This window comes from Athalia rosae, chromosome 6 (genome assembly GCF_917208135.1).
Source record: "Athalia rosae chromosome 6, iyAthRosa1.1, whole genome shotgun sequence".
In the NCBI taxonomy this organism is placed as follows: Eukaryota; Metazoa; Arthropoda; class Insecta; order Hymenoptera; family Athaliidae; genus Athalia; species Athalia rosae.
This window is the reverse complement of record NC_064031.1, coordinates 6,421,577-6,444,681: the sequence shown is the minus strand read 5'-3', so window position 1 is coordinate 6,444,681 and position 23,105 is coordinate 6,421,577. Positions and strand designations below refer to the sequence as shown.

The 23,105-nt window shown below is 37.7% G+C and overlaps 2 protein-coding genes across 2 annotated transcripts; both read right to left on the bottom strand.

The window, feature by feature from the left end:
- On the bottom strand, window positions 1-777 carry LOC125501362 (vegetative cell wall protein gp1-like). Its single transcript, XM_048656854.1, has one exon. It carries the CDS (start codon window positions 775-777, stop codon window positions 1-3), a length of 777 nt encoding a protein of 258 aa, XP_048512811.1.
- An 18,018-nt stretch (window positions 778-18,795) lies between these two features.
- On the bottom strand, window positions 18,796-22,611 carry LOC125501484 (piggyBac transposable element-derived protein 4-like). The gene is made up of 2 exons (XM_048657626.1): window positions 20,812-22,611; window positions 18,796-20,662 (listed from the first exon to the last, which is right to left on the bottom strand). The coding sequence occupies exon 2, from the start codon at window positions 20,075-20,077 to the stop codon at window positions 19,529-19,531; it is 549 nt and encodes a 182-aa protein (XP_048513583.1). The 5' UTR covers window positions 20,078-20,662; window positions 20,812-22,611; the 3' UTR covers window positions 18,796-19,528.
- Window positions 22,612-23,105: the final 494 nt, after the last annotated feature.

The window sequence follows — 23,105 nt, the reverse complement described above, 5'->3', positions numbered from 1 at the left end:
TCACGGACATTCGGTATCGCGAAAGTTAAATAACAGACGACCATCTTGAAGTCGGTTTAAGAACGCTTCGGCGTCTTCATTTCTATGGCCGGAAAATTTTAGGTTCCACTTTCGCATAACATCGTACGCGGCTATAGCGGTAGGTGTCGAATTGGGCCTAGTCGGGGGAATAAAGGGGTGTGTTGCTGCAGGGGATCTAGGGGCGAAACGATAGCGTTTGTGGGGGTCAGCTGATGGCTCGTACTGGGGTTCTCGCGGAAATTCTGTACGAATTTCACGGGAAAATTCGTGGGAGGGCTCGAGACGATACTGATGGAGGGAATTGCGCGGTACGGTATAGGCAGATTCTCGAGGTGATTCTATCTGAGGTATTGGAGGAGACGGTAAGAGAGGTGCTGGTTGCATCGGGGCGGGTAGTCCTGGGGTGATTAGCGGAAGTTCTCGGGTGGGCATCGCGGGGTGGAGGTCACGTATCTCTTCTCCTTGCTCCTGTGCAGGATTGTGATCGTCAGGGGTCACGGGGACATTAGTCGACTGGGGACTTTCCTGAGCGTCAGGTGGGGGTTGCAATAATTGCGCACCTGCAAGAGGTTCTGAAGGTCTTTCGGGGTGCATTGAATCTATTTCTCCACGCACGTAACGCGAATATAATAACAAGCGTTTCCGTTGTTTTTCCGGATCACCCGTTGGATCGAGAGATCTTCGGATAAATTCGTTTGGTAATTCTTCCTCGGACAACAGATAAATCCATTCGTCCTCTAAAGCGGTAGAGGCCATGGCTGAGTTTAGGGGGTATTATCAGCAAATTTATAAACACGCTTTACGGCTTAGCAACGGACAAAGGTGGGCAAAAACGAGGCGATACACGCGGTAACCTTCATTTTTTTTCGGTGCGGAATAAGAATATTTTCGATGTAGTTACTCGCGGTATTACTTTCTTGCGACCCGGTTTTGTTTACTATTTTTCGACTTGACTAGCTCTGTGTGGTCAGGGGGTATGTGTGAGTGTTTGGCTGCGGATTACAGATCTGCGATCTATAATCGAACAATAGAAAGTAAACAATAGATAGAACAATATAACGCAACGTTAACTTAGCTCGTATGACAAATAATCGGCTTAAGCTTGACTCTATTCTGAACTTGACTGGAAATGACTGGAAAATTACAGAACTGATACAAAATTATTCGTAACTTTGAATTATAACTCCTTCGTGATTGATGTCCGAGAAGTTAGCATGACCATTTTAGTTTCCACGAAAAAAGTTGTTTGTGCTGGAATGTGCTAGGTTTGTGCCGCCATGTGCCCCAAGAATTATTCGGATATTTCAAAAAACCGAGCCGTGACCCTGAAAAAACTGTTTTTTGAGCCAGCATGACCATTTCATAAGAAAAAAGAAAAAAAAATTGTGCCGAAATGTGCTAGGTTTGTGCTGCGACGTGCCGCAAGAATTTTTCGAAAATTTCGAAAAACCAAGCCATGTTCTTCAAAAACTGTTTTTCGAGTCAGCATGACCAATTCGTTGAGCTCGCTAAGGGTCAGGGGTTGATCAACGAGGAAAAAGTCATTCATGTAAATGTTCGCCCTCTCGTAGCACAACTCAGCACAACTCGTAGATTTTCGAAATTATTTTTTTTTTTAGGATTTCCCTTTTTGTCAAAATCGATTACTGGCTCGTTGAGGGTCAAGGGTCGATCGGAGAGAAAAAAGTTATGAGAGTGAAAGATTGTGCTATCGTAGCACAACTCAGCACGACTCGCAAATTTTCAAACCTAATTTTTTTCAAAGTTGGTTTTTTGTCAAAATCGAATACTGGCTCGTTGAAGTTCAGTGGTTGATCGGAGGAAAAAAAGCCATGACATGTCATAGATTCGAATATCATGGTACAACATGGCGCAATCGGAAGTTTTCTAAAAGAATCAAATCGCGGGGACAGAAAAAAAAATTTAGTTCAATTCTTTGGCGCAACTGGAAACGCCAAATTGATGCGGGTTGGTGGCACAATGTAGCACAAACCGAGCACAACACGACACAATGAGAAATTTTCCCGAAAAACGAAATGGCGGGGCTGGTACATGTTTTGGTTTTTCGTCGATTAGTTCATATGTTCTTCGAGTTTTTCAAATTTGAAATACGGCACACGGTAGCACAAGAGCAGCACAATCAGGCACAATAATTAATTTTCTGGAAATCCAATATGGCGAGGTTCACATACATAGAATCGCAACAAATTGAGAGCTCTTGTAAATAATTTAACGATTCTGTTCCGTGGTAATGGGATCTGCAGAAATTCGTAAAAAATTGGGAAGAAGTAAAATACTCGGTCACTTTCTGCGAAAGTCATGTGTTATTTCGTAGAGTTTCGATTACCGTTAACAGAGATAGTTATTCATAAAAATTTTTTCAACTCTTCTTCTCATCTGAATTATACTTGTCTATGAAAATGCCGCAGGTTGGAGATGTTCCATTTTCGAGTAGAATACAAACCAGAGCCGCGTTAGCCATAGGCTGAAAAGTATCTATGTTTTCCAGATCTCACCACGTGGAGGTGCGGTTGGCTAATGTGGGACCCGTTCATGCCCACTTTGAGATCCTTATGCACACATCCATTCACGCACGCATACATTCATCCATATTCTCTCTCTTTCTCTCTCCCTCTCCCTCTCCCTCCTTCTCTCTCCCACGTGAAGCGGATCAGTTAGGTTTCACTTATTTTTGCAATTTGGCACATGGATAGTACTCATACAATAATATTTTTGTACCTAGGCAAAATTTTTCTTTCGAGATATTCGTTATCAAACAATTTTTCTACGTACAAAAATCATACTCCATGAGTACTATCCATGCGCCAAATTGCAAAAATATCTCAGTCCTGATCAACTTCACGGGGAATCACCCTTATATACTCATACTTTACTCGGAGCTCGACTCGGAGCTTAAATCGTGTAAATACACGCGTGAATTTCTAACGACACGCTGGGATTTACTATCGGCGTAGCTTTTTTGCGTGCGGAATCATCATATTTTATCCAGTGACTTCCAGTCCAATAGTAGCCGATATAGTGACCAAGAGAATTGATACACCTCGGGCCTTGATACTCGATAATTCCGGCTAGTTTATATTCAGTTCCGTAGGCAACTGTCGAATTCCGCGGAACGTCGCGAAGAGCATCCTTGTTACCCCTGCCAGTATCCACATCAATGAACAAATGTGGCCCATATTCGGTACTTTGTGTGCCTAAGACGCCACAGCATTTTGGAGTATCGTATCGCCCTAATACCACTGCCTCGTCAAGAGCTCTTATTCCTACCGAAGTCAAGGGATTGTAATTGATGTCCAACAAAACGCGACGATGTTCAGTTTGGATACCGCAACCGGGGCATACACTTTGCAATACACAATTGGGTACATCAACAAATAAATCTTCGATCAGAGCAGTGAGATTACAGTCTGTTCTAACTTTCGTGAAATCTTTACCCACTTCTTGGCGTAATTTCGGCAAACCGTGTAATACGTTGGCTCGTTCTTTGTAGAGCTGTGCTACGAGACCTTTTTTAATCAGTGTTTCAACACACGTATATATATAATGTTAATTTTTCACGTGAAATCAAACACGAATAATTTCTCTGTAAATAACAAAGATTTTATTATTTTATACAAAAATACAGTGAAATCCTTAGTCTAGTTGTTAATTCCTACCTGTAAATAACAAAGAAACAACATTCAATGTTAATTTCACAAGGTTGTCTTTGGATTATATTTATTCGTTTTATTCCGTTGTGACTGATATGACTCACTCAATCATACTAATCACGTTTCCTGCCACGTTAATTGTTTTGTCACCTGGATGATCTCTGTTGTATACGCAGAGATCTGGATTCCCGATCTAGTGGCGCGCTCGATTCAATTGACCGAGGATATTTTCCTTACATCTCCCCCCCTAACATAAAAATTTTTTTGGTACAAAAAGTTTGTATGAACTACAGTTAGTCACACCTAATGATCTTCAAGTATCCATAGTTACTTCTTCATCTGAGATAGTAGGAGATGGAGTAAGTTTCGAGACGTGGAATAAATCCAACCCTGGTTTTTTGTATCCTGTGTTGACTTCATACATTGAGTTGGATATTTTCTTTAAAATTTTGTACGGTCCAATTCTTACTTCGTCCAATTTTTTCCGATTTAGTCGGTTACCATTCTCAACATACACCAGGTCACCGGCCTTGAAATCGTATTCTTTTTTATTCTTGTCATATTGTTTTTTATTATATTCGTGGTATTTTATACTATTTTTAAGGGCAATCGTCCTATTATTTTCTAGATCATTATTATTTTCATTTTTTTTCAGTTCGTTTGGTAATACTGATGTATCTTCACCATTTAACAAGTATTTTGGACTAAACTTTGTCACAGTGTGTTCAGTCTCATTGTACTTGTCTACACAATTGTGTGCGATGGTTGTCCATGCACGTTTTTTTTTCTCCTCGTTTATTGTACATCTAATTTTATTTACTAAAGTTTGGTTGAGCCTTTCGTTCAAACCATTCGAAAATGGCGCGTTGACTCCTGTAAAGACCATTGTAATGTTTTTTTCTTTTAAGAAGTTTTTGAAATCTTTAGAGTTGATACCTGGATATCGATCTGTTAAAAGTATCTGAATGTTATAATTTTTTATTACATTTTCTGTTAGTTTGATGAAATCACTTGCGTTTTGTGTCTTTGATGTTAGTATATAAGCGAATCTTGTAAAATGATCAACCAGTACATGTAAATATTTCTTTGTGGATCGTGAACCACCGAAGCCCCCTATTGTGTCTATGGACACTATTTCAAACGGTTTTTTTGCGGGACCGAGATGTGACATGAGGCCGAACTTGTCTTGCCCCCTTGATTTATTTTGTATACAAACTCTACAGTTTCTGCAGGTCTTCTTGATGTTCTCTAATGCATTTGCAGCTGTGTAATACGGCAATATTTTATTTTGCATTTGGTTTGTTCCAATATGGCAAAATTTCTTGTGTGTGTTTTCTATCAGCTTCTTACAAAATTCTTCTGACAATATAATTTTTTCTTTATTTCTTGCCTTTGCATAATATAAATGATTTCTGAAAATTAATCCGTCTTTATTTGGTTGTATATTCTGGTTGTGTTTTTGATCTTCTAGGATATCTTCTAGTTGTATTAAGTTCACTATTTTTAACTTATCTTCTTCCTCTTCTTGAGATTCTAATACAGGATTTCTGCTTAAGCAGTCTGCCTCTAAATTATCTTTACCTGGGCGGTATATTATTTCAAAATCAAACTGTGACAGATAATAGGTGAGATCACCTAATTCTTCGTCTGTTCTGGCTTTTATATTCATTTTTTCTAGTGGCTTATGATCCGAAAATACTTTGAAGTGTCTGCCTATGAGCCAGTGTTGCCAGTATTTTACTGATTCTTTTATTGCTATGCACTCCAAGTAAATTGCTTTCTTTTTTTTTTGAGATTCATTTAGTTTTTTTGAAAAATACGCCACTGGTTTTTCAATTTTTAAATTTTCGTTTAATTGTGGTTGCTTTAATACAGCTCCTATGCCTTTTATACTAGCATCTGTGTATATGTGTATTGGTAAGTCTGGATCGAAGATTGCCAAGACTGGCTGTGTACAGAGGAAATTTTTCATATACTCAAAAGCTTCTTGACATTCCTTGGACCAAATAAATTTTTGCCCTTTTCGTAATAAATTGTGCAGTGGTTCGAGAATTAGTGAAATTTTTGGTACATATTCATTATAAAAGTTGATTTTTCCTAAAAATTGTCGAACGTTTTTTTGACTTTTCGGTACTGGAAATTTCTTTATAGAAATCAAGTTATCTTTTATTGGAGAAATTGAGTTGCATTTTATTATGTGACCTAAATATTGCACGAAATCCAATGCGAATGTGCATTTAGAGAGTTTTAAACGAAATCCTTCTTTCATTATTGCCTCCAATAATCTTGATAGGTGATCTATATGTTCTTCGAAAGTTGTTGAAAATATTAATATGTCATCTATGTAGTTGACAGTGAAGTCTGATAATTTATGTTTTCTTATTATGTTACTTAAAATTCTTTGGAAGATAGCCGGTGATGTTTTTAGTCCAAATGGCAAACAAGTCCACTGGAAATGACCTTCCTGCGTTGAAAAGCCTGTTTTCCCTCTATCTTCGATTCGTAATGGGATGGACCAAAATGCAGAGTTAATATCAAGTTTTGAAAAATATTTACAGTTTCTTGTTTTTGTTACTAAATCTTCAATCAATGGAAATGGTTGTGATTGTGGCACTATTATCTTATTTAGATCTCTGAAATCTATACATAGTCTTGATCTCCTGTTTTCATCTCTTTTATAAGCTAATGTCACAGGTGCCGCGAAAGGACTGTACGATTCTTCGATTAGGTTCCTTTTTAGTAATTCTGAAATTTGTTTTTCTATCTCTTTCTTATCTTCAATCGTACATCTATATGGTCTTTTGCTACAATATTTATCAATTATGAGATCTATTCTGGCTTCGTAGTCTTTTACAGTGCCTATATCATATTTATCTTTCGCAAATATGTTTTTATATTTGTCTATTAGGTTCGTTATTATATTTTCTTCATAATCATTCAAATGATTTGTTAAAACATCAAAAGTTTTTTCTTCAACATGTTCATTGAAGTTTATTTCGTATTCTTTTACTGTTTCTGTAGAACCCGAATTTTTCTGTTCTATCTCTAGTTTTTCATTTTGTATTAATTTGAATTCTTTTATGCAATCTAATCCTATTAGGAAATTATGCCTGAAGTTTTCATCATTGATTATGAATACATTTATATATTTTTCTATATTCATTATTTTTGCTTTTATTTTTATCAATTCGTTCGTTGTATAAACACCATTAATCGTTCTCAAGTTCGTTTTTTGTACATTCCCATTTTTAGATTTTAAATGTATAAGTTTTGAGTTTATCAAAGAGATGTTAGAACCTGAATCGTAAATAGCAGATACTTCTAAAACCTCATCTAGTTTAACTTTGAGTTCAATTAATGGTGGAACTATTAGTTTTTTGGATCATCGTTACTTAGTTCTACCCCCAACGTTAGATTATTAACTTGCTTTATGCTATTCCCTTTGTTTTCTTGAGCTTTGAACCAGCACTCGGATTCGGGATGAAAACGTATCCCTTTTTCCTTATCTTTACATATTTTACATGGTGTCTTTTCACCTTTTCCTCTGTCGCTTAATTTACTGTTTTTCCTTGTTTCTAAATTTTTCTTGTTGGCTAAATGTTCCAATTTACCTATTTCATTATGTAGATCTTCGGTCTTCTGTAATTTTTCTCTATCAATTCTGTCGGCTACGTAATTTGGTAAACCTGTGGCAATAAGGTCTATTAATGTTCCATTATCAATGGTTTGTCCCACTTGTAATAAAAGTTTTTCTTTTTTTATAGAATATTCCAACAGCGAGCCCGTTTGATATTTGAATGTCATCGCGTATCTGATCGGAGACCAACCCTTACAAGCAAATGTATTGAGAAAATTGTCTTTCCAATCTTTCCACTCAGCTTCTATTGTGAGCTTGAGAAGTGTACAACTGTACCAATCCGAAGCGCCTCTATCCATAAATGATTTTAAGATCTCAATTTTTTTCTCGTCTGTGGTTATGTTAAACCGTTCACATTCTTTTTCAAAATTAGACATCCATTGATGCACATTTGAATTTTTACCATCGAATTTTTCAATTATAAACTCTTTAGCTATTTTGCCTATATTTTTTTCTTCAGTTCTCTCTTGGTTTTTTTCAAGCAATTTTTCTAACATCTGTATTAGCGGTTGTTCCGCAAGATTAGAGGTTATGTTAGCATCCTCAATTATTTCTTCTAAGTACTCATCTTGGAATTGTAAATTTTCCTCCTCATCAAAATAAACCTTTTTTAATTCTCTAGTCAAAGTAATCCAGATTCTTCTCACCTGTCCTCTTTGTGTGCACGTTTTTTTACCCTAGCAAATATTGATGTTCTAAATAGCTCCTCGTGGATACCTGCAGCGAGGTAATCTTGTGGGATTCTATAGGTGTGACCATCTGGCGTGCTGATTTTAGTTATGCACAGTACATTAGATTTTCCATCCTGTGCACTGAGCACTTTGAAATGGAATTGCAGTCTGTCCATTGTGATATACGACGAGAATGTTGTTTTATAATGTTAATTTTTCACGTGAAATCAAACACGAATAATTTCTCTGTAAATAACAAAGATTTTATTATTTTATACAAAAATACAGTGAAATCCTTAGTCTAGTTGTTAATTCCTACCTGTAAATAACAAAGAAACAACATTCAATGTTAATTTCACAAGGTTGTCTTTGGATTATATTTATTCGTTTTATTCCGTTGTGACTGATATGACTCACTCAATCATACTAATCACGTTTCCTGCCACGTTAATTGTTTTGTCACCTGGATGATCTCTGTTGTATACGCAGAGATCTGGATTCCCGATCTAGTGGCGCGCTCGATTCAATTGACCGAGGATATTTTCCTTACATATATACCTCCCCAGCCTTGGACTCTCGCTCTGTACCGTGAATTATTGCAAACTGCCATGGCTATAATTTGACACAAACTATCGAACCCACAAGTGTTCTCAACTAAAATCATAAGGCAATTAATTTGAACCCTTTTGCAAAAGTTACCGTTAAGAAACAGCGGCAACAAAGTATATTTTTCTATGTTAGATGAGTCAAAATATGGGCATGATTAAGTATAGCCGCGTTGCTTTTGCGACTTGTTCTTGTTCCGCCAATTGTGTTGCTCTTGTAGCTCTAAGACACCCTCATTAACAGATTCCAAAATCTCATCAGCGTCCACCGAAAGTAATTTTTTTTTTTTTCTAGCGGATTCATATTCGATATTTGTACAGATAGGTGTAAGTTGTAGCACTTCTCGGTCAGCGGTCGTAACAAATTGCTCGTCTGGATATGGTCCCGGGGCCTTGGAAGGTTGTTTCTTATTTAGTTCAGATTTCGATTTTGTCCGATGGCTGAGGTCAAAAGGACAAGGACAAATTTTTGGAACACCCATTGGCAAATGTTAGGTCATATGATGAAATAAGTGAATAATAATTATTTAATGAAATATACTTGTTTTATTTCGTGCGGAAGGGCGTAGCGGGTATTACCATTGCTTATTAATTCTATGGGCTATCTCTATCGGTATAAGCTGGTGGACAACGAGGAATTATGCCTGTATCTGAGGTAACCCTCGTCTCGTTCTCGCTCTAGTGCGAGTAGTACCTCCCGTATCTCCTGGTATAAGGCTAACCCTTCAGGTATGTCTGCTTGAGGTGGTTCAGGTGACGGGGAACGCGGTGGTTCCAGCTCTCCGGGTACTGGATCCAATGCTCTTTGGTTCCCTAATCTGATTGCTAAACGGATAGCGGTTCTAACAGCAGCCCTAGCTCGTCTAGCTCTTATACGTCTGCCTGCTCGATGTCTTCTCCGTGGGATATCGGGCATCTATGGGAAAAATAAGGAAAAGCGTCTTTCAGCACTAGGCATCGCTTGTCACTGGGTACGAATCGATTAGGACTATCGATTCTAGGAAGGAGCAATAATTCTGCACTTGGCACTGCTCATCAAGGATTCAGTTTATTTCGGCACTAGGCACAGCTCAACACGGAATAGTAGGGTTTTGGTAAAGGCGTTTAATACAAATCCGTCACTCATTTCACCCTATACTATCCTCTTATCGCCTCTAAACTGCTTAACAGCCGAACTTGATTCATACCCTGACAAACTATACGATCGTTTCCTAGATTCGCGAGCTTCGATAGATGACCACTGCAACCCTCTAACTAACCGTGAAGTTATTGGCGAATGGAGAAAAAATATTCTATGTTCGCGACAATCATCATCAAACCAGCCCTCTGACTTCGAATCCCGATCTACTTTACGATTTACTAATGTCCTAACAACGTTGGCTTTGTAACAAACTTCCGGGTAAAACTTTTGAAAAAAAATGCAAATGAAGGAATACTGTTCGGACGCTGCAACGAGATTACCTAGCGGAGCCGGATTTTTCGTGGGGTATGCTTTAAAGAACTGGAGCACCTGATTTTGCGCAACGCTTTGCCTACGCCTATCAACAAGTACCTCTCTACATCTAGCACAGTCAAACTTGCTAAGAGTTCTTTTGACCGAAAAGCCTGAAAAGTAATATACTGAGTTATCTTCTAAACTGATCACCCTATCTGTACCTATCTCATGACAACAATCTACCTCTTTCACCCTGTCGTCATATATCCTCATCGAACTATTTTCTGCAACTTCTACCCCGGCCGTTTCGTCTACGTCAATCTCGTTCGTAGGTACGTCAGAAGTCATCGTTTCATGTCGACTGATAATCATTTCGTCATTATCGTCATCGCAATTTGCTGTTTCCGGGGGAATAAGTAAACGGTTGCCAATCACGTGTTGTGATTTTTGTCGGAATTGCATCGCAGTCGGGTTTGTTCCGTATGACACTCGTTGTCTTATAATAGAAAATAAATTTTCAACTGGGTCTTGTTGGAATCGTGATGTCAGTACGTACTTTACACCCTCGGATTGCATATCTTCCCACAGCTTCAAAATTGAAGTTATACTTAACATCAAGTTTTCGAGGGTCGGTGGATCGTGGAGTGTGGGCTCTAAGATATGCAAATGGGGTAACCATTCAAGTGCGTCCCGTAGAGTCTGTTCAGATCGTCTGTCAGTCGCGTTTAGAGGTCGGCGGTAGGGATTTTTGTCATGTAATGTCCTGCTGTTCAGTGCGTCAAATATACGATCGATTTTACCAATAAAGTCACCTAACTCAGTCAGTTCGTTCTGAGTCCTACTGTCTGAGGTAGTCGAAGCTAATGTTAAAAGTGCGGCGTAAACGGAATGACTAAAAACTTGGGTCGCGAGTTTAACGTTCATTTTGTCAAACGGGCCAGGGTATACGTGCCTATGCGAAAGATTTGGAGCTGCCCTTGCTACACCCTGGGAATCTACCGTGTAGAGCAACCGAAGAGCCTTCCATGTGATTACCTCATCTCCTATCACAAAATCAAATTTTATTGAGTTATTCCGCAAAGACTTTATCAAGTGCGGAACGTCGAAGACCGCGTAGATTTTCCTACCACCCACAGAAATGAACGAGTTCTCTCTGTTGACTCCTAGCAAGCGAAATAATTTTTGGTTTGGACCACCCTGATCACAAGCGAACGCCCTAACATGCAACCCTATTTCAAACAACGCTTCTAAAACACGATTAAAAATTTCAGCTAATTTGAACGCGGTAACTGGACCTGCCGATAAATAGTATGCTACGGGAATTTTCCATTTGTATACCAAACCACGAGCCATAAAAACTAACGCATGTGAAGCGGATTTCTCATTCCTGCCCAACTCCCCAAGATCCTCGAAGCCCTCGACACAATCGAATTTCTTATTGTAATTTAGCCAATTTTTTATTCTCATTTCATCGAAAATTAAAACGCACTGCTTCTCCCGCCTATCCATCATTTTGACTGCACCCCCAAATTGCTTCATCAACTCACTGGATATCCCTGGCAACACATTTAATGAATTCACCCAATCCCTAATAGTACGAACACTTAGCAACTTGAAATTCAGCTTCAACATAGCTTTGTATAATTTTGGTGACCTATAAAACACCGCTAGACCCAACTCCTTCTCTTCCTTCGACCATTTAGAAACTTTTTGTCCTACTCGAAGCTGCGATTTCACAAATACTAGAGGAGCGCTAAATCGCCCTTATCTACCCTGCCCACATTCGAGCTACTCCTACGCAACATTCTCAACTTCAAATTACGAAGGTCTTTTCTAAGTCTGCGATTATTTTTGACCACTCGGTCGTGATGAATGTTATTGTTTGTGTCGTCCGCGTTTGTCGCCGTAACGTTCGTCATTTCCGTCACAGTCGCTTCGGGAATTCCTGCAGAAGTCGTCGGGATTTCTATGGGAGTCGGGAGTTCTATGGGAGTCGTTGGGATTTGTGCGGGATTTTCCTGAAGAATTACGGAAGTTTCGATTTCCTCCCTAACACCATCTACTTCGATCACTAAATCTACCATAACAGGAACTGCGTTTTGAACTAACTTCTTCCTAAGCGAGTTTTGAAAAGCACTATCTGCAAAATGAATTTGGCAGATGCGTTTTTCCCTAAGCCTCGAAGACTCGAGATCTTGAAGATCGTCATTCCCACTACGAAGAATCCATTCCAGACACCTGTTGACAAAAGATGTTTGTTATTTATTCTGAATCGTAAGAGTTTGAATCAACGTGAAATTTATAGAGTGATTTATGTTCATATGTATGTATAAGCCAAAGCGCCCAACACTGAAGCGAACCTCGGCAAATCGGCGAAAACAGTGGCTGTCATCATAGAGTCAGCAAAGTATTATTTATGGGATCATACATATAATCTTAGAAAAATTATTATAGCCACTGTTTTCAGCAGCTCATAGCATGTCGCTACAATGTAGTGTGCTGACCCTTTAAACTATAATAAACATCGCGAGACGAATACATTGTATGTAGGCGACACGTACAGTGAGTGACAAAAATAAGAGACCACCTTCATTTTTCAAATTCATACCGAAAATATAATGACGAAAAGAATGAAAATTCAGGTTTTTTTGACTGGGACTGACCGTTTGTGCCTTCATGTAAGCCTGCAAAAATTCACTCCAAAATATCTCTGTTTGAACCACTTGTTCTAATTTTTCATTCAAAATAATGCGATTTGGAGTGGGACAAAAAAAAGGGACCGCTTTTCAATTTCGAAATATAAAGCGATAATCATTTTTTCAAGAAAGTATTTAATATTTAGTATGGCCACCTCGAGCCTTTATAACTGCTTGAAGTCGCCTGGGCATACTTTCGACGAGGTTCTGCAGGTATTGGCCGTCTAATCCCTCCCAAGTTCTTCTTAACGCCGCGAAATAATTTTCCTTGTTCGATACATGAGTTTTATCGATTTTTTCATCTAGAATTGACCATAGATTCTCTATGGGATTGAGGTCGGGTGATTGAGCAGGCCAATCAAGAACTTTTATTCTGTTATATTTCATGAACAGTTGCGTTTTCTTCGCTGTGTGCTTCGGGTCATTATCCTGTTGAGAGATAAAATTCTCTTCCAATCCGACCTGGACCAACGAAGCTTCCAAATTCTCACTGAGAATGTCGATATACCCTTCAGCAGTCAATATATTGTTGATGGGCACCAAACTTCCTACTCCCGACTAAGCAAAGCAACCCCAAACCATAATGCTGCCACCTCCGTGCTTTACAGTTTGCTGTGAGTGACGTTCTTCCAACTGTTCCCCGGCTTTTTTCCACACTCTGACCCTTCTTTTGCGATTGAATAATTCAAATTTGCTCTCATCAGACCAAAGCACCTTCTTCCAGAAATCAACCGGCATTTCTGCAAATTTCCTTGCAAACTGCAAACGCTTAAGTTTATTACGCTTGTTAATATAAGGCCTTTTTGCTGCAAATCGGCTGTACAAATCTGCTTCCCGGAGTCTACGGCGAATTGTTTTGTGTGAAACACCTAGTTGAAGATTTTCTTAAATAGCTCGTATCGTTGTACGCGGATTTTTCTTAATTTCTCGTATAATGCGGAAATCGTCTCGAAACGTAGTCGCTCGTTTCCTTCCTCTTCCTTCTTTATCCGCAACAGAACCAGTCTCAGAAAACTCAGTCCACAGTTTTTGTACTTGAGTCTTGCTCATTTCAAACTTTTCAGCAACATTTCTTTAAGACAAACCATTTTGAATATTTTTTATAATTAATTTTCGCAACTGAATCGAAGTTTGTTTGCCTGGCATCGTCGCACATGTAATTTGGTCGAAAAACGATTTATGAATGGGCTAAAAAATTATACAAGCACATACTACGAGGTCATACGACGATACCAAACGAAACACCAGATTAGTAGAGACATACAACCTACAGAATAACATGTAATTTCTTTAATATTGATAGCGGTCTCTTTTTTTTGTCCCACTCCGAATCGCATTATTTTGAATGAAAAATTAGAACAAGTGGTTCAAACAGAGATATTTCGAAGTGAATTTTTGCAGGCTTACATGAAGGCACAAACGGTCAGTCCCAGTCAGAAAAACCTGAATTTTCATTCTTTTCGTCATTATATTTTCGGTATGAATTTGGAAAATGGAGGTGGTCTCTTATTTTTGTCACTCACTGTATGAGGCATATTGCGTTACTTGAGCGTAAGCGCCAAAATATCAATTCGAACTCTAGAAAGTCATAGAATTTTTCTTTCCAAATTTTTGCCTCGGAAGAGAGAATTACACGTAAATGGATCTAAAACGAACAATTTGATCATTGAAAGCAGTAGGTTGTATGTACATACAATGTATGTACAAACACAACCACTTCATAGCTTCAATTTTCTTAAGTTTTTGATAAGAATTGAAGCCGAAAGGACGTATTTGCGAAAATGTTCCAAATAATATGATTGACGAAACAAGTATCAAATAAAGCGATGGTAGACAAAGCAGAGCATGAAGATAAGTAGTTGCAGATATGATCTTGGACCTTTACTTTTGAGAGAAAAATAAAAAATTTCATACTGTCAATTTGTAGTTTTTAATTTTCTTGTCAAACTAATAATTTCATCGGAGGCATCAAAGAAAAAAAACTTCGAGTTGACAATAGGCGTAATGGGGTTGAATCATTTTCGGAAACTCACCAGTTATTTCCGACTACGATTCAATAAATATAATTATGGGTTTAAAGTGCAACATATACATACCTATCGTCATCTTTTACGGGGAATCTGAAGAAACTATTCCGAATCAACACCTATGCTTCGACATGATTTCACAAATTCTACTACACTTGGTCAAATAATCTAAACGATGATCCTGATTCCGGAAATCAATGATAAAGTACGATAGACACTGGATATCAACTGCTATAATATCTTTCCACAAAAAAGAATCAGCAAATTGCAAAATAGTCTCAGTAAGCGTAACACGTGTTTTGAGTTGTTCGATTGCTCTGATTCTGTTGTGAGTTGAAATCGCAGAACGCCGCGCGCCAGCGAGAATCGATTGTGTGCGTGCATATCATTTACAGGGACCCGTATGCGTGTAAGTGACCGACTGCAGCGCACCAAGTAGTGGGGAGGGAAAGCTCGGGCCGTCCGTGAGCCTTTGCATGTGGTGAGCCTTCTCATGTACGCGAGACCGCTCTGCGTGTGCGTAAAATCAGGCAATTTTGGAAAACTACGAGTTATGAGACCAGAATTCCAATTTAATTAATTCCAAAACTTCGAATTAAAACTGGAAATTAAATTTTCAGTGAAAAATTATATATGTAATTTCGAATTCGAATCATAATATTGAAAATCAGAAACGGGTTTTTAATTCAAAAATTAGGATTGAGAAGTTTCAAAATAAATTTCTTAAAATTTCTCAGGTCGGGGGTAGGATTTGTAGCTTATAAAAAAACAATGCTCGTTATGCAGTAAACATTTGATGCCGATCGGTCAATACTTTTTTAGATATCATGCCAACCAATTGCCAAAAAGCTATGTCGAGAAAAACTCGTTTGAAATTTCAAGTACAGTTTATGATAACATATATCAAGTTTTATATATTGTATATTATTTCCCTGCTAACACTATAGCAATTTTAACAATTTCGACATGAAATTTACCACACATTTACTTCACACCTTTGAGTACAAGATTCCGTAAAAAAAAAGATTTTTTTTAATCCGAAAAAAGGGATTTCGCCCAATCAATCAATCTGTTAGCTACTCGACTACGAGTATTTCCAGGAGACGCCACGTGGAGGCCGATTGATTTGCAGCCTGTATTTTCTGTCTACCTGGAATATTTGTATATCATATGGCGATTGGCGACCAATTATTAAGTACTTTCACCGCTCGTACGTTTCCGGACACAACTCGCTGAATTATACAGGTATTCGTTGAACCTACGCTGAAGTATTTCTAGAATTTTTGTTTTTTTTTGCGAAAAGAAATTACAGGCTTCCCTAGTGAAAATTTGTCCAATAGCCCGAGTAAAAGGCATTCGTATGCTTTCACCACGGATTTGTCTCCCATATGGCAGCTTGCCTCATAAGAATTGGATCATTCAGTTCTCATATCGAAATGTGGTTGGATAATATCCACGATATTTTGGGAGAGAAAGTCTCCAGAACTCAAATCGGGGATGTTTTGTCCGAACTGGGAATGATATAGAGAACGTGAAGCGACAAAAAAATTGTCGTTTTTTTGGCGCGGTCTAATGAATATAATGCAAATAAAAAGTGTTCAAACCCTCCGTGAATGTTTGCATGATGTTTGAATTGACATTGTACCCGTAAAATTATATTTGTATGAGAAATGTCAATCTTATTTTAATCAAATCTATTTTTAAATGAAATCCAATAAAAGCGAGTGCATTTCGCAAATGAAACCAAAAATTTATAACATACACCATCATGAAAATAAAACTAGTGTCTATTCCCGATTTGTGAACCCTGAGCTAAACAATACGTAAAATATCTACGCATTTGTACCACACATGCTACTCGCCACGGCTTAATTAAGGGACCGCGAATCAATAGAAACATCGGCCGAGCGTTAAATATGTGCAGAATATTCGAACCGTTCGAGATGCATTTCAGCCGAGAGGAAGAAGCTAAGCGCTTTTAGAAATCGCCAGCTTCCGCTGTGTCTCAGAGGCCTGCCCCCGAGGTTTCGGGACTCTTTCGGCGTTTCCCTGCTACTTGGTGACCTTACGGACTTTAATCGTCATCATGTCGTATGCCATGGCTTTTCGATGTTCTTTGCAAACTTGATCATCGAACCAGCTGGGAAAACGGCTGTGCACTACCGAGACAAAAAGACTGAAAGCCTTGTCCAGGATTTCGTACTCTCCTTTGATAACCGGAAATATGTTATCGAATGCAGCAGTTAGCAGCCTAAAGACGAAAGAGAATTCTTTCGATGGAGAGAGAGAGAAAAGCAGCTTTATTTGACCTTGGGACAAAGTCCCCTGAAGGCCACAGGAATGCAAAAATACAATAACGAAAATTAATACAATGAGAGCAGCTCAAAAATATACAAGAAACTTAAAAAGAAGAGAAAAGTATAGAATAAATGACTAAACAAATAAATAATTGAAAAAACAACAAAAAAATAAATAAATACATAAATAAATAAATAAATAAAATCAATAAATACCGAACAAGTAAAATAAAATAAAGCAAAATGCAAAGCAAAATTGAAAAGAATAAATAAAAGTAAAAATATAATGTACACCCTTAATGCTAAAATATAAATATAGGATACAATGCAGCTTAATGCTGAAAAATAAATATAAAATACAAGCAAAAATACAAAGTAGGAAGATAAAACGAAAGTAAAAATATAAAGTAAAACCTTAACACTAAGTTACAAATATAAAAATCTAAGAAAACGTCGCAGACCTTGATACTGAGAGAGGAGAGAAAAAATAAATAAATAAAAAAAATAGTAATAATAATAATAATAATAATAATAACAATAATAAAAATAACCTCCCCAACCTCAAACAGACCAACCCGCCTCCCACTCCTCAGCATCCAAAATAAAAGAAAAACAACGCGCACGAAACTCACTGAAAGACTCCGCGGCAGAGACCTCCGGTGGCAAAGAGTTCCAAAAACGGATCCCACAAACTAAAAATGAATTCTGCCAAGTAGCAGTACGACACTGAGGAACAAGAAGCGCGTCTGTCCGCAAAGGATTCCGCCGCAACTCAAAATTCGATCTAGCAACGAGCTGCTCCCCAAGAAGACTCGGCTGGCCCAGACGAAGAGCCTCAAAAAACAAACATGACATGAGAAAAAGACGTCGATTATGAGGCAAAAGCCAGCCACAACGACGCCTCAAACTCGAAACACTAGCATCCCGTGGCAAACGAAACAAAAAACGAACGCAATTATTAAGCGATACTCGCAGAGCACGCTCCAGCTCACCCGACAAGTTAGTCAATGCCGGCGCACAATAATCAAATAAAGGGAAGACTAAAGCAACAATCAAACGGCGCTTCAAAACCAGTCTCAAATCTGAGCCACACATACGTACACGGTGAAGAGCCCCAGCCACCCTCCTACGTACCTGTGACACATGCAACGACCAAGATCAAAAACCATGCCAAGATACCTCACCGAAGGAACAACCTCGACAGGTGACCCCCCAAGCAAAATGTCTGGAACCCCACCCACCAACAACGAATTAACCCTTCGTTGGTCGCGCCTCGTTGCCCACCTTCGTTGGTCGCGTCGCGGGGAATCGCCGTAATGTTAAATTTTTCGTAGCGCTGCCAGATCTCTTCGTCGGCTAGCGCGGGTAATTTCAAAAGAACTTAGAGTTTTACACTAAATAAAAATGAAGGATTCAAGTATGTAAGAAATTGAGTTTTAGAAAAATTTTATTGTTGACATTTTTTTTTTATAAAATTTCGGAATTATAGTTAGTAGTTATTTTTAAAAGGTTTTCAACATTACACAACCATTAAATTAAATTTAAAATCACAATAATCAAATTTAATTTTTTTTATCATCTTATAATTGAATTAAATTTTAAATCACAATTATCAAATCAATTTTTTTTTTATTATCTTATATCTCAAAAAAATTTCTTATCACCTAATGACTGATAATAAAAAATTTTTTCAAACTTTCAAGTGTTTTATATAAAGTAACATTGTTTAAATGTTAGATATTTTTATTTTTATAATAATAATAATAATAATATTAATAATTATTAATCTTAGTATCACTTTTCTTCTTATCTAATGACTAAGAATTATAACTTGCAGTCAAATTACCATGTGGATCATGAGATCTGTTAATAAAACTAATGACTTGAGATCAACCCTATTGAATGCTAGATGTTATCGTTAAACTTATAATTATTGATTGAGCATATTTAACTTTATATCACAAATCTTCTTATCTTAATTATTTTCTCTTGTTATTAAATGACTTTCAAAAATAGTTTTGAATCGAATACCCTTACTCCTCAACATCAGACGTGGAATCAATATTACATTTAACGCATGTAGTGGTTGTGTGCTCTTTACAAATATAATAAGAGCATTTAGAGCACGTAGTTTTAGACTTGCGATTTTTACTTCTGGGGCAAATATAACATAAACCTGGTTTCGCGTTTACACGAAAACTTTCTTCATCAACATTTTTGCTGAAAAAACGGCCAGAGGCCAACGGCAACTACATCGAGCAACACTGTATGCTGCTTTTAATTTATCTGCGACGTCCACTCCACCTTTAGTAACATTATAAAATGTTATGATTTCGGGTTTCTGTTTCTCACCACTTGAAGTATCAATGTCATAAGTATCGTGCATAGTTGAAGCAACGAGCACACATTTATTTTTTTTGGGAACATATGAAACCAAAGAAACTCCATCATTATAACCATATAAAGTACTATACATAGACACGTCGATTCTTGATTTTTGTGAAGTCTAGTGGAAGTTCAGGCTTGTTTTTCCGCAAAGTCCCAACAAGGGTAGTATTATAAGTGTTAACCAACTCCTTCATCAAAGGTACAGAATTGAACCAATTATCCACGGTTAAATTGCGCCCAGTATTTAAAATAGGATTCGCGACTCGCTTTACAACACTAGCAGCCTTATTATCAACTTTATAAGGACCATCCGGCTGCTTACCGATATACATCTCCATTTTTACCGTATAAAAGGTCCTAGCATCAGTAAGAGCAAAAAATTTGAGACCGTATTTATCTGGCTTCGCAGGTAAATACTGTTTAAAGCTACATCGACCTTTAAATGGTGACATCATCTCATCGATGGTCAGATACTCACTAGGCGTATATGCTTTTTCGCATTGATCATTAAAATGATCCCACAAATCTTGAATAGGAGCAAATTTGTTGGTTTTCGATCTGTCAGCTCGTGTATCGATATTATCGAAACGTAAAGCTCTGAGTAACAAATAAAATCTTTTGTACGACATGGTTGCTCGAAAATAAATTGGTGTAGTTCCATCAGTTGACCAGAGACTACTTACATTAACATGGGACACTTTTAAAGTTCCTGCCAGATACAATAGTCCAAATAACGCTTTTATCTCCTCAACATTTGTCAACTGGCAGTCTCTGTCTCTCGAGTAATTAGAAGCGAGAGTTTTTAGTTTTATGTTAGTGTGAGCAACTATATCTTCAATAATATTGTCAGAAAAAAAACAAACTCCAGCAATCTATTGGAGATTTCAAGTCCCTTGCTATCGGTTTTACATCTGGAAGGTGTAAAACGATATTTTTCTTTTTAGTTTTTGAAGCAGGGGGAGGATTTTTAAGCCACTTCACATTTTTTTTTTTTATTAAAATAAAAATTTTCATCTTCATCACTTGACGTTTCTTCGACAGTTTCGTGTTCATCTTCGCTTTCTGGGTTGCTGAATGGTTCCCACAGGATCACCTTTTGAGTAATCACTATCATTACTGTCATCAAGTTGCTCGAAATCTTCATCGCTGTCTGCCTCAGTCCAAAACTTGTCCACTTGCCGATATGTCATTGGTTTATTTTTTAAAATAATTTTCTGCAATTGAATTTAGTACATTATTTATTCATATATGACATATTTATTTAAATATATACAGAAATAAAAATTTGATGAATAATTAGGTTATGAATTCTTATCGTACTAAAATAAAAAATTTTCAATTCTATCTATTAGAAACTACATACCAGTTATAATTTAGACGATCACAGTTTTAATTCTTCATTCTAATCATTAATCATTAAACTTCACTGACCTAATATTTTTAATTATAAATAAATTAACTTTACTTAATAATATCTTATAATAACATTGCACTGATTATACTTGATATTATTGTGGGTCATGCGCACTACAGGTTTTGAATCAGCTGGGAGCCGCCATATTTATCTTAATTGCGTATTTGGCAACGCTGCGAGGAAAATTTCACTGCCTTCGTTGGTCGCGCACACGGGGAATCGCCGCAATTCTTCGTTCTTTTCATATTAATTATTCAATATTTAATTAATAAAAATAGTTACAACACTAAAAACGTTTTTAATTGACACTAAAAAGATGAAAGAAGGAATAGCTGGATTATTGTAGGTTAAAAAAAAAATTATTTTTTTTTGTAAATTACAAAATAAAAAAAAAACCCGGGGAATCGCTCATAGCGCGACCAACGAAGGGTTAACGAACCTTGAGCTACCAAAAATCATTGCTTTAGTCTTCGAAACATTAAGTTGTAAACCCTCAAAAACACACCAAAGCCGAATCCGCTCTATGTCAGCATTAAGATAACGCACAAAATCCGCAACATCAGAGAGAGAGAGAGAAGATAATTTATTTGATCATGCAGCAAGCTCCTTAATGACCACAGGCAAGTGAATTACAAAGAAATCACTATTATGATACATGCATACATAGAAAGATAAAGATAAAAAAAACAGAAATAAAATCAAAATAAAGAAATGAAGAAATAAATAAATGGAGAATCACAGAAAGAGAAATAAAGGATTAATCCCAGGCTAACTAAGAGTAAATTAACGTAAATCAAGAAAAGAGCAGGATCGAACTCCAAGTAAATGAATGCAAACTAAATTAAACCAAATTAAATTAAATTAAATTAAATTAAATCAAATCAAATCAAATTAAATCAAATTAAATTAAATTATGAGCTGGCCACATACAAACAGAAATAAAAAGAGAAATAACCAGGCCAACGCGGGTGAAAGTTGAAAAGAAAAGCTAAACCCCAGACGCCTCTAGCCCCAGAAGAAAGGAATAACTCTGCCTTCGGAAGTCAGCGAAGGTCGCAGCCGTAGTGACATCCGGGGGCAAAGCATTCCAGAAATTTATCCCGCAGACCAGAAACGACTTCTGGAAGACAACAGTACGCGCAGGCGGAGGCCGAAGCGAGTCCGTCCGAGTATTATCCCGATGCCGCGCAATATTTGGATTCAGGCGAATCTGACTCCCAAACAACCCATCAAATCCCAAACACAAAGCCTTATACAGGGTGAATCCTTCAACTCTGTCAACCCGTCAGGGGTATGTTGGGGCTGCTCAGACAAGCATTTTGAGGTAACACACTTATGGTCGGAAACTCCTCCTAACGGCTGTGGAGGGCTTTGGAGTTTTGTTTTTTAAATTTAAAAAAAAATTTTTTTTTGTTTTTAATTTTTTCTTTATGGTACCCAGTTTCCCTCGCGTGACGATTAACTGCAGAGAAAACTTGCCTGTGGGGAAAAGGTCGGTTTGGGAACCGTTCACGATACCAGCATTGCGCAGCGAGTGAATTCGAATCATTGGCGCGGTACGCATAATGCACATCTGTTAGCTCGACCCAAGTAAGGCGGTTCATAATTACTCGACTTGTCATTGTACCGATGAGACACTAAGAAGTACGTTTTTTAGCGCAGAACAAACTATTACGTTCAAATCCGAGCGAAAGTAGGAGCAACCCCTGGGTACCAGAAAAAAAAAATAAATGAATAAATAAATTTAAAAAAAATCTTCAAAGCCCTCCACAGCCGTTAGGAGGAGTTTCCGACCATAAGTGTGTTACCTCAAAATGCTTGTCTGAGCAGCCCCAACATACCCCTGACGGGTTGACAGAGTTGAAGGATTCACCCTGTAGAATAGGCAGCCAACTAAAAACAACCGACGATTACACGGCTCAAGCCACCCAAGACCACGCCTGTGGCCTGAAATACTAACGTGTCTCGGTAGACGCAAAAGAAAACGCACACAGTTATTCAGCGACACACGCAGCCTACTTTCCTGCTCACCTGACAAATTAGTAAGCACAACAGCGCAATAATCAAAAATCGGCAGGACCAAGGCAACAACCAGCCGTCGCTTGAGTGCCAAGTGTAAATCATAAGTCGAGATACGCAGCCGATACAAAAGACGAGCAGAAGTACTACAGACCTGCGAGACATGCTGTACCCAGGACAACCTGCTGTCCAGGGTCACTCCTAAATACCTAAAGCTGGAGACA